Source organism: Emys orbicularis, chromosome 11 (assembly GCF_028017835.1).
Source record: "Emys orbicularis isolate rEmyOrb1 chromosome 11, rEmyOrb1.hap1, whole genome shotgun sequence".
NCBI lineage: Eukaryota > Metazoa > Chordata > Testudines > Emydidae > Emys > Emys orbicularis.
The window spans coordinates 35,449,081-35,461,601 of NC_088693.1; the positions used below are offsets into that span (position 1 = coordinate 35,449,081).

The 12,521-nt window shown below is 35.2% G+C and overlaps 1 protein-coding gene across 20 annotated transcripts in view; it reads right to left on the bottom strand.

Moving 5' to 3' along the window:
- Nucleotides 1-12,521, bottom strand: part of LOC135885537 (sodium channel protein type 2 subunit alpha-like) — a 102,140-nt gene that overhangs the window by 52,611 nt on the left and 37,008 nt on the right. For all 20 annotated transcript variants that reach the window (XM_065413301.1, XM_065413298.1, XM_065413306.1 and 17 more), the window contains 4 exons: nucleotides 12,150-12,388; nucleotides 7,857-8,030; nucleotides 4,827-5,183; nucleotides 1,402-1,887 (listed from right to left, as the gene is read on the bottom strand). In XM_065413301.1, coding sequence (XP_065269373.1) covers nucleotides 1,402-1,887; nucleotides 4,827-5,183; nucleotides 7,857-8,030; nucleotides 12,150-12,388 — 1,256 coding nt within the window. The remainder of the gene's footprint in view (nucleotides 1-1,401; nucleotides 1,888-4,826; nucleotides 5,184-7,856; nucleotides 8,031-12,149; nucleotides 12,389-12,521) is intronic.

Sequence of the window (12,521 nt, forward strand, 5' to 3'; positions counted from 1 at the left end):
ACAGACTACCCCCCCATATGCAGTCATGAACGTGTAGCTCCTAGATAGAAAAAACAAAACGTACTGTAATGATGAAGCATCACTCATACTGTATACTTTCTGCACTCCACCCACAAGCTGTACAAGAACCAGGTCTATTCTAAATTGAGGATGTTTACAGCCATAGATTGTAGACATCTTAAAGCCCAAATTCCTGGATTTCTAATATTTTTAAAAATAATTATGTCCTTGAAAATTTGTTTTGAATTTACTTACCCTTAACTTATAATAAGTACTCTGAGCACTCCACTGTACAAAGTTTTCTTTGTCTGAGAATCAAGTATCAGAGAGGTAGCCGTGTTAGTCTGTATCCACAAAAACAGTGAGGAGTCCGGTGGCACCTTAAAGACTAACAGATTTATTTGGGCATAAGCTTTCGTGGGTAAAAAAACCCACTTCTTCAGATGCATGGAAGAAGTGGGTTTTTTAGCCATGAAAGCTTATGCCCAAATAAATCTGTTAGTCTTTAAAGTGCCACCAAACTCCTCGTTGTTTTTGTCTGAGAATATTATCTATACCCATTAATCTCCAGGGCGTCAGCCATGTCTATTTTGAGGAAGCTGTTGGTTTTTTGGTTCGGTTAAAAAAAATCTTTTGTCTGCTTTTGCACAATAACAAACACTTAGTTACATTAATAATAGTATAATTTTTTCATGTAAGCTACTGCTACAGCGCTATACAATATAATGGTTAGTCTGTACTCCTGCACAGTTTTAAGGTACTGGTCTAAATGACACTTCAGCTGGCTATAGTCTCTGAGCTCAAACTCTCCGGTAAGATTATTTACATCATTTTTCAACTGGTCTAAAAATCATTCATTGGTCTATTTATTCTATGATGTCTTAGTATTCATCTTTAGTAATTGCCCACATATATATTTTTACTTTTCATATATATCTATAATATAAAAAATTAGATTAGGTATGTGCAGAGAGATACCCTTGAGTTATCAATTATAATATTCGTGGGCCTTCATCAATACTCAGATTTCACAAGCGCTGATCATTGTTATAATTACTACTGAAATGATGTCTTATGAAATTTGCATCATGTCCTAAAACTTCACATAATAAAATCTGAAAGAAATGCTGTATTTATAAATCACACAACTGCTGTAATAAGTAAGCTAATAAGTAGACTATTACTTTTTCTTTTTTCCAGACTGACAGTGAAAATGCAGCATCTAAGGAATCCTGATGCATAATTAGGTAGATCAGTGCCAAATTATCATACACATTACTCTGAATGTATAGTATTTTTATACAATACAGGAAGAGATTTATTAAACAATACTGAAAATCAAATTTAATAATGAATAAATAAGTGCATAATTACTTATTTTTCATATATAAAAAGTCCTACCTCTTTGCTTTCTTCCATATCCGACTCACTGCTAAACTCTTCTGTGTTTAAATTTTCAAAATCTGATTCTCCAATAGCAATAGGTACTGTCACAGTAAGGCCCGGATTGTTTATGAATGACATATAATCATTTTCATCAATTACATATTTTTCCACACTGCTGCCTGTTCCTACACCACTGGTCGTTCCATTCCCATCTCTAAGACAATTAAGATCTTTGCTTATTTCAACGACAGTATGGTTGGAAATGCAGCTGTCTTTCTTGTTGTTTAGATCTTCAAGTGCTTTGATTTCCTCTAATGCTTTTTGCTTTCTAACAAAGGCTTTTTGGACAAATTCCCGTAATTTTTTTTTCACATAATCTATTCCCTTCTGAATCCTTGCAACGGCAATCTGGAGATTGTTCGTTTCATTATCATCATCTGTAGCAGCAAGGTTATCTGAACTAAATGAGCTCAGTAGCAAGGCCAGAAACAGGTTCAATACCTAAAAGATGAGAAAACATAGCTGTATAATATATATGTGTATATAAGAAATTAGTATTTTTAAAGGACACTATCTAATTAAAAATTATACACACTATTTGTTTTTAAAAAGAAACATATTTAATTTATTTTGGATAATCAAATAACAAACAACAATAAATATGAAAGAGTTTTACAAAACTTTACCCACACAATGAAAATAAATCAGTTTAGCTTCCAAAATTCTCACATACTAACAAATTACTGCTGTTTTGGAATTCGAAACATCTCAAGACAATGTTTATTCATTTAAAAATAGCTTTAAAAAGTTCTGTGTGGCTGTATCAACCAGAGTGTTGAGAGAACACTGTCCAAGCCCTTTTGAAAGATCTGGTAGAATTTAACAAGGATAGGATCGGATTCTATAGAAACTATTGTAAAAAACTACATAATTTAATGGTAAAATTATGTCCTCCTTAGATTGTCTAACCACTCGTAAGACATTTATAGCAGGAATGTAATTTTCAGCCAAATTCTATAGGATGGCTTAACAACTATATAGAAAGGTTAACAATCTTTATTAAATCCTACAGTACTCCCATAAGGAGTATTTAAAAAAATACTTTTTAAACACCACTGCTTAGAATACTACTTAGCAAACAAAAAATAAAATTATTGTCATTTTCAGTTTTGCTTATCTTTCCATTTAGCACACAATGATTTCCTCTGGGGTTTTTTCAGAATTTGATATTACAATGGCCTTCTTTGTTTGTTCGCCAGAAACATTAACGAGGCTAGTATCAATACTGCCCTGAGAATATGGTTTATTATTTATACTGTAGGCTAGAAGATGGTACACAAAAGGACAAACCATTTTTATTATTTTATTTTACCAAAGTCTTCCATAAACTCGGGCTATTTTCTTTTAAATGTTCATAGCAATAGACAATTATACAGCTATATGTCTATATCTAGGTAGAGATATACAAGATTGATATATATCAAACAATCTGGTGTAAACGTCCTCACTAGAGTACTCTTTTTAAAGTAGTGGTCTGGATAGTTTAAAGGTCATGGGATATTCACACTTTCACATGTCAGAGTAGAAGCTGTCATCTGATGGCTGATTAGTTGTAATCTCAGTCAGTCTATTTCCTAATGAACACGTGTCCACAAAAATTTAAGAAAAACACAGGACACTCAGTCAGAGTGTAAATCCAGGACAGATGTCAAACAAACAAAAAAACCAATCACTGTACTTTTGGGGTGATCAAACTTTCCACATGTGCAAGTGTGCCAGACTTCTCCTTCCTGTTCTACTAAAGGGCCAATTCTGCAGACCTTGCACATTCAAAACTTCACTGAAGTCACAGAAATATGTAGGCACAAAGAAATGCAGGATCAGGCTCAAATATGCCTGAGGAAAAAGAATAATGTTAAAATGCAGAGCAGGTTGCTGCTGCATAGCAGGCAATCTAGAGCTCTGCACATTTCTGCTGCACACTTCACTGATGGCCTAATGATGAGGTTGCTAAGTCAGAGAAATGAATGGCAGTAGCCATGTTGATTGCTGTAGAATCTCTCTCTCTCTCTCTCTCTCTAATATATGCGATAAAATACATGTCCAAAAGAGGATGAAAATATCAACAAAAAGGACATTTTATTTTCAATCAACTCAAAGTATGTTACAAAAATGGACAATAAAAAAACACTTAAAACTAAAATAAAAAAACAGTAGACTCTTATCTTAAACACTACTTCCCAGTTAGAAACATATTTTTTCAAAAGTTCTAAATTGGCCAATTTAATTTACATTGGGCACAAACTTGGCACTCTAGCTGTCAGCTTGGATGCAAATTCTGTTCTGAAAATACAGCTAATCATGATGTCATTCTTATTCTTCTAGTTTGTCATGAAAATAGTTTAAAGCAATTTTAGAGGACTCCACAAATGGTGTAATTTTAAAATAGAAGTTTTACAGGCACATGGTGGGTGCAAATGCATATTGCTCTGGAAGTTTGTTTTATAATATATACAGGTATCTCGAAAAAGTAACAATAGCCAAACTTTGAAAACTTATACACCTAGTTAGGTAGATAAAGTTAGGCATCTGAATCCAACATGTACTACATAATTAAGCACAACTGAATGATTTATGAAATTTAATTGTGAGTGTAGTTTTTTATTAATTTAAGCTAGAATCACAGTTGTTGTCCATTAAAGACCTTATACAATCCATGCAAGAGTCTTGTGTTTATAAGGACACCCCAGTATTCTTTGGAGCATATATTTTCTAGTACAGGGACAAAAAGAGGATAACAGCTGACAGAGTCACAGAGGGCTAGATTATGTCTTCATACACAACTCTAAGCAAGGGGTAGTGCAGCATACACAGCACAAAACCAGATTAATAGATTCCAAGGCCAGAAGGAACCATTGTGATCATCTAGTCTGACCTCCTGTATAACACGGGCCATATACTCTCCCCCAAATTATTCCTAGAGCATATCTCTTAGAAAAATATCAAGTATTGATTTTAAAATGGCCAGTGAGAGAGAATACACCAAGACCCTGGGTAAATTACTCCAGTGGTTAATTATCCCCACTGTTAAAAATGTACGCCTTATTACCAGTCTAAATTTGTCTAGCTTCTACTTTGTGGGAGACACTGTGACTCAGACAACACCTCTGAGTTAATTATTTGCTGCTCACTCACTCCATGCATGGGAATAAGTGGATGTGCAGTACCTGCTTACTCCTGCACACCTGGACGCAAGCTTAGGGTACCCCACACTGCAGTGTAAGGGTGGGATGGGGAGCTGTTCCTCCCTCTCTCTCCTCTGGTGGGAATTTAGTCCAAGCCATACAGAGGTTTTTACAAAGTAAGCATGGAAAACCTTTATTTGTTAAGTGTTGTATATACTTTTTTGTCGGAAAATGAATATCTGAAAAATTACATACCACAAGGTTTCCAATGACCATGACCAGCATGAAAACAATAAGGCACATGGCTTGGCCTGCAACCTCCATACAGTCCCACATAGTCTCTATCCATTCTCCACACAGCACTCGGAATACAATCAAGAAAGAGTGGAAAAAGTCATGCATGTGCCAGCGTGGAAGTACGCAGTCTGTAGCAATCTTGCAGACACAGTCTTTGTAGCTTTTACCAAACAGCTGCATGCCAACCACAGCAAAAATGAAGACAATGATGGCCAGCACCAACGTCAAATTTCCCAAAGCCCCCACTGAGTTACCAATAATCTTTATCAGCATATTCAGTGTTGGCCAAGATTTTGCCAACTTAAATACTCGGAGCTGAAAAACAAGAGCAAAGGAACATTTTAGTACTAATTACAATGAAGCTCTGAAGGTGTGTCTTGCATCTCTATTTACAAAAAGTTCTGTATTGTAAAATATTTCATTTTATAAATTTAGATGCCATTTTCTGTGGATGCAGTCTACAGTGTATTTGTAATGCAGAACCTGTAGGGCCTGTTCCCAATTAAAGTTTAGAAAATATAAAAATGTCTTTTAAAATGAACTAAAGAAACTAGGATGTGAGAATATGGCTTGTAATAATACTGGTAAGCGAGCTAGAAATGGATATTTTAAATGTGTAAATAATACATCAGCTGATAAATGTTCAGATAGTTAAAATTTTCACAAAGATTTAGGAAAGTTTAATGGATTATCTGGGGATTGAGAAAGACATGGGGGAGTGAATGGGGAGGAAAATTCCATATTTAATGCAAAAAAATTGAATTGGGGTTACATTTGGTTAGTTTGCTGCAGTGCATCCTCCATGTGGCTACTCATGAAAAGAACCCAGAAGCTTAAACTATTGCGTAATGCATTAGCTCATCTCTAATGGTGTCTGAGTCATTTTGAATTTACAGCACTGTTACTCCATGGACTACACTGACAACCTTTCCCCTTTTTATGCCATTCAAGGGATTGGTAAGCCCTAAATGGACTTGGATCCACTACAGTACACTAGGTAACATTTCCTGTCTGATCATAGGCTTAAATAATCCAAGCCAATCCAAGCTAAAAATGTTCTTAGCAGAAGCTTCCCACCTCTGGAATCTGTTCTCCCTACAGGTCTTTGAGAGTGGGTTTTTTGGTGAACGTCCATCCTGGGGGTGATCTTGAAACAATCATTCTGAGAGGTGTGACCTATGCTGTTCAGTTTACTAAAGTGTCAGTTTAGAAACCCAATTATGCTAATTTAAAGGTTCACATTGTAAACTATTCACTGCTCTTGAAAGCATGTGGAAAGATAGAGGAAGGATTATAATATTAAAATCTTTACAGTCTGTTGCGAGGGACAGCTCATTGTGGTACCAGCTCAGTGTGTGGGGGGAGGGTATGGTAGATAATCAGCACTTTCTCCTCTCCCTCAATCAAGCCCAAGGAGCCTAGTAGAGCCTTGCAAGGCATGTGAGCCCACCAAGAGAAGTCAAATCAGTGAGCACACACAATCCTATTTTTAATATCTGCACAAACTGCTATGGGCAGTTTTGGCAATTCACACAGGAGTGTAGTGGGGCCTTTTGGGAGGGAGTGTGGAGTTGTTTTCCATTTGAACTCCTGAACGGAGAGGAATATGCTACACTCCTTAGAGGTGCATAGTAGTTTGCACTTCCCCACATCAGATGCAGTGCTCAACCTGCAGCAGCTCCACCCTGTCCTCAACAAGCTGTCCTGCAAGTTGGGTCTTAAAGGAACAATCTAGTCTTAATTAACAGTGGACAAATTTTAAAGCAATATTTTGATAGTGATAAAGTGATCTCCATTTAAAAAACAAAACAAAACATTTTCTGTCAGTAAACATAATATGGTATTTGAAGTTGCTAGATGCCACAGCAATGGATGCCATAGAAAAACCTAAGCTAGTTAGTTATATTTCCAAGTCTTAGTATTGGGAAGTATTACAGTTTTTCAGAAACTACATGTGGTAACAATTGATAAAAGTTGACTTTTTAATAGTGCCTATTGTGGCTCCAGTAACTATATGTACATTGGCCTGTAAAAACATGACGTTTGGAGATAGGGTGATAAAAAAGCAAACATTTACAATGGTACCATATAAATATTTCACTGAAACATACATTCTTAATTTAGGTGATGCCATGGTAAAGTCAATACTTTGATATGGTACTGTGTTACCTCTAATGGAAATCACTGTAATTATTGCTACATTTTGTCCTCTCTTGCTCCATCCTTTTCCCATTGAAGCAAATGTATTACAAATGGTGAATAGAGGTGAGGAAATAGAGAGAAGGCAAAATGTTTGGAAGGCTGGGGTCAGGTCAGGACTTAACTGATGATTTTGTGTATTTTTTATGGTTGTATTAGTAATTATGTGCTTGCACAACCTTAACTAGCTTTTAATACATGTATTGGATTGGGGGAAGACAGATGGATAAGGTACATTAATAAACATATATGTATATATTGTATGTATGTATATAAATATGATATATGATACTGCCTTATAATTTACATGCCATATCTTACATTCTGATCATATCTCTAATAATATCTTTTATCACTCCATCATTTGCTGTATTGTTGATAAAAAGACTTGAAAAGTACCATGTTTTGCTCCCTCCCTTGATAAATTAGATTAAATTATTGACAAAAAATTGAAAATGTGATCGTATATCTCACGCTTAATTTCATCAAAGTTATCCATCAGTGGATTTTAATGAGAAAATATAAAAATGAGATTAAAATATAAGGGGTTTGTACATGTCACCTGAACCTTGTGTTAAAAAAACAGATTTATTACTATTGGACCTGATTTTAAAAATTAAGCATTCACAATCATTCTTCCACCAGTACTATTCCACATCACATTGTGCATGCAGTGAAAATAGAAGTTTTTTGAATGTGCCATATAAACATACCGTGTCTGAATTATAAGTATAATTAGGACCTGTAAATAAAAATCCCCGCGTAAATGTTATTTATTAATATATTTACCAATCTGAATGAGCGGAGAACTGATAATCCTTCAACATTTGCAAGACCAAGTTCCATTAAACTAAGGCTGACAATAATACCATCAAAAATATTCCAGCCTTCTTGGAAATAATAATAAGGATCCATGGCAATTATCTTTAAAACCATTTCTGCTGTGAAGATCCCAGTAAATACCTAAATGCAAAGTTTAATCAATTAGTCTATTTTACTGGAAGTTTGTTTATAAATGTATTTGAGCAAATTTCTACAATCCAGCTGTAGACTCATAGACTTTAAGGCCAGAAGGGACCATCACGATCATCTAGTCTGACCTCCTGCACATTGCAGGCCACAGAACCTCACCCACCCACTCCTGTAATAGACCCATAACCTCTGTCTGAGTTACTGAAGTCTTCAAATCATGATTTAAAAAATTCAAGATACAGAGAATCCACCATTTACACTAGTTTAAACCTGCAAGTGACACGTGCCCAGTGCTGCAGAAGAAGGCAAAACTTTCCCAGGATCTCTGTCAGTCTGATTGAGAGTAAAATTCCTTCCAGACCCCAAATATGTCACTCAGGCCCCGAGCATGTGGGCAAGGCCCACCAGCCAGTCATCCATAGGCTATAACTGTTACATATAACAGCTTGTTATATATCTACATAGTTCCTTAATATTTTCACACAGTAATATTCAGTAATTAAAATCAGTGACTGAAAGACTTTACCTTCTGGCATTTATTTAGTAACTTATATTTTATGAGTTGGTGCTTTCAGTTCAGTTCCTACAGGATACATCAAATAAAAATAACACAAGAATTGACAGTAATTTGCATCCTTGCTGGCAGTCTCAAGAGAGAGAGAGTCTGAACTAACTTCCCCCTAACAGTGGTTCCTTCAGGTCAGAACTGAAATATGGAGGTGGAATAGGACAGAGAAGCTTGCTCTGTCTGGGCTGTACCTGTTCTGTGGATAAAGAGAGGGTTCGATCCTTCAGTGCTGCCAATCTAGCACCTTCCGTGAGCTCCACATTCATATAGAAAAATGTGGTTCAAAATATTTGAAGGGACCATGGCTTAAATGGCAAAACCCCATTGATTTTAGTGGGGCCAGGGATTTCACCCCTAGATCTCTTCTGCACTACATACTGATAAGCAGCCTGTAAAGCCCTAGTGATTCTGAAGCAAATTATGTAGTGCCAGATACATCTCAGTGTTCTGCAATACCACAGAAGTGTGTCCAGGATTTTCCTAGTTATCTGCTGAAGCAGAAATTGTGCATTCTGCCACCACACTGTGATTGTGCAGTTCCTTCATCCCACTTGCTCTCAGCCCCACAATAGTTAATTCTATGACAGCAAGACTGACTTTATCAAACCACTATGCAAGTGTGATGCTGTGGATGACTGGACCTAAATCTGGGAATTTCAGAATTGGGAGTACAGTACCTGAAACACCATTAAAACATTAATCACTGTCAAATGGTACATATCAATATTTTTTACAAGTATTACTTTTCAGAAATAACAAAACTATACAGTTAGACAAGATTTAAGGGAGATTACAGCATAATCAGAGGAAAAGAGACAACTCTGCAGAACAGTTATAATTGGGGTCAAGGGATTTAGGTAGTAAATGAAAAACAAATTTTAAAAAGTCTTTCTTCCCAAACACACATGCCCATCACCCACAAATAATTTTTCTTGAGCTTTTGCTGTACCATCAAAACCAATGGAAATAGAACATCTTAGCTGAAATTAATCTACCTTTTCTGATAATTACTGGTCGTTCTTAATCTGAAATGACTAATAAATTATGTAGAAAGTGAATCATTCCATTTCATAACTATTTCTTCCTTCTCATCACAATACTGCAAGAGCACAGTCTTCTGTTTGCCATATCATAATCAATCCCCTAACAATAGAATATGATATCAACAAATAATAAAACATTCTTTGGATGCAAACCACCAAATGAGGAACTGAGGATTTAATTGAAACCAGTAGAGAGGACATTCTCTGCATGCACATACCCTTAATTAAGGTTAATGAATTATTAGAATGGATAGTGCAAAGCCTACTTCTTGTTAAAATGCAGAGAAAGGAAATCGGGAATTCAAAATGGGGGAGGGGAGAGAAGGTGGAAAGCAGGAGCTTGGATTGGCAAATGGCTGGAGTGAGAGGGGCCTAAATTAATCTTTTCAGAGACAGACTATAATGTCTTGCGGAAGAATAATCTGGAATGTGTATTGAATACAAGGAAAATATGAGTGATTTCAGTTGTTGCATGAGGAAGGAAACCCTATTTTATAGAAGAGCATCTCAGATTGTCATTTTAATTTTCTCTGTTTTTATATTTTATTAATGTATTATTTTAAAGGGTCATTGCCAAAATGTAAAGGCTACAGAAAATGGTTCTGTTCTTTAAAACATCTTCTTACAGAGCTGTATGTCAGACCTCCTGAAATCAGTGTTCAAAATGAATAGAAGCAAGACTTCTCAACATCCAGCAATGATAATTAGGGCACTTGGTTGATTTTGGTTCTCAGGCGTGCATATGACGAGTCTGTGTCTCATTCCATCCCTCTCCTATCCATACTTTCTGCAATGTTGTGCACTGGCAAGGGATTAAAAATTTATAAGAATCCTGTTCTCAGACAAAGAATTCTTGCAACTAAGCATGGAAATGGCAAGTGGAGTGAATGAGACAGTATATATATCTATAGATATAGATATATATTCAGAGAGAGAGAGAGAGAGAGTATATATACACACACACACACTCACAAACAACAAAGTTGGCAGGTCTTACTATCCAGAAAGGCAAGCGTGCATAGCCCCAAGCCTATGGGTGAGGTTTTAACAGTGTGTGTAGATAAATATGTAAAATTGACACAACACTTCTGCACACACAACTGTCAAATGTACTTAGCTATTCTTTATAGTGGGATTTGTTCAATACAGTATTAGTATTAATGCTACAATACCATACTACATTTCATTTGGATTACAAAAATGACAGCAAAATTCGTAGGAATTTTTTTTTGATGGAAAATGCCATTTTTGTCTAAATCAGAACATTTAGGAAAATGTGTTTACTTTTATGAACATTTGCACAAAAATTTCCATTTTGAGACTTCTGAAAATGTTTCAGCATTCCAAAATTTTATGTTAAATGTTTTTCATTTTTATTTTTATTTTATATTATTTCATACCATGTCAGCACTACGACTGCTATTGACAATGCACAAAATAATGGTGGAAATATTCTATTCTACTGTTTTATTTTTATTTTTATTTTAAACATCATTAAGGGCAGCTGCTACTTAGTACTGATTGGAGTGACCCTTTGATGTAGAAAAGATAAAATGTTTCATCAGTAGTAAGTAGAAGCTGCCCTAAATTATTTTGAAAATAAAAAAAATAGAATATTTCAATGATTATGTCATGTTATGACATGTCAGTTAGCACACAATGTTATGAAATAATGTAAAAATAATATAAAAATTGGAGAAGAGAGAATAAAATAACATTCTAAATAAAATTTCAGAATTTCAAAATGAAGATTTTCTGAAATTGATTTTTTTTTTCTTGGAAATTCCAGTTCATGAGAAATTTTAAAAATATTTGTTTTTTGTTCTGAAATTCCAAGTTTCAAATTCCAGCTTTAAATGGCACCCAGTTTTGCTAGTGATATTGTTGGTAAATTTACAAACACTTGAGCACTTTCTGATACGCATTAAAATATAACCTTCTAGTTTGGTGTGTATTTTTCCAGTTACCTAAAGTGGCACTGGCATGTTAGTAGCAAGAGGAATGCCATTCCAGTATTACTACTTTCATATAAAAGTAACTGAAGACAATTCAAAGAGCTATTCTGATAGTGGAATATTTTATTAGATTTCTGACATTAAAAAAATATTTTCTATGCAAAGAGTGTCAGCACCAACGGGAGAGAATTAAATCATCATCTAGCAGCTAAAAAAGACAAAATCTAAGATAGGCTTCAAAGAATCTGTCAAGCAATTTACCTAAACTGAAGATTATGCTGTCAAACAATATTCAATGATTTCATTACAACTCAAGATTATGGGCCTGATCATGCTCCTGTAAAAATCAGGTGCAACGCTGGCCTCAATGGAAGAGGCCATTCTTATCTGTGAGAGTCCAATGTACACTTTCTAACCTGCTTATAAAAGGCTGTCTGGAATGAAGTTAAAACAAGTTTTTATCTATCTAATGAATGCTATATATACACTTTCTTTTAGGAAAATGCATTTTTATCCACTACATGGTACATTAGAACCCACTTACCAGGTTTCCCACAGTAAGCACACTGCTGAACTGTTCTGTCATTGGGTAGTGTTCCATGGCCATAAACAATGTGTTTAGAACAATGCAGATAGTAATAGCAAGATCAACAAATGGATCCATCACAACCAAATTGACTATATGTTTTACTTTTAACCATGGGCTCCAGCAGTCCCAGATCAAGAAAGTGTTTGCAAATCTGTACCAGCATGGTGGACATTTTTGTCTGGATTCTTCAAGTTCTGGGGAAAAAAATGTTTAACATTAACTTATAAAACCAACAATTTTCCTAACAGAGCCACTAGAAGTTCTTAGTTTAAAATTAAAAAAATATCCCAGAGGTTTATGTGCGGCTAAAATATAGTATATATGAAA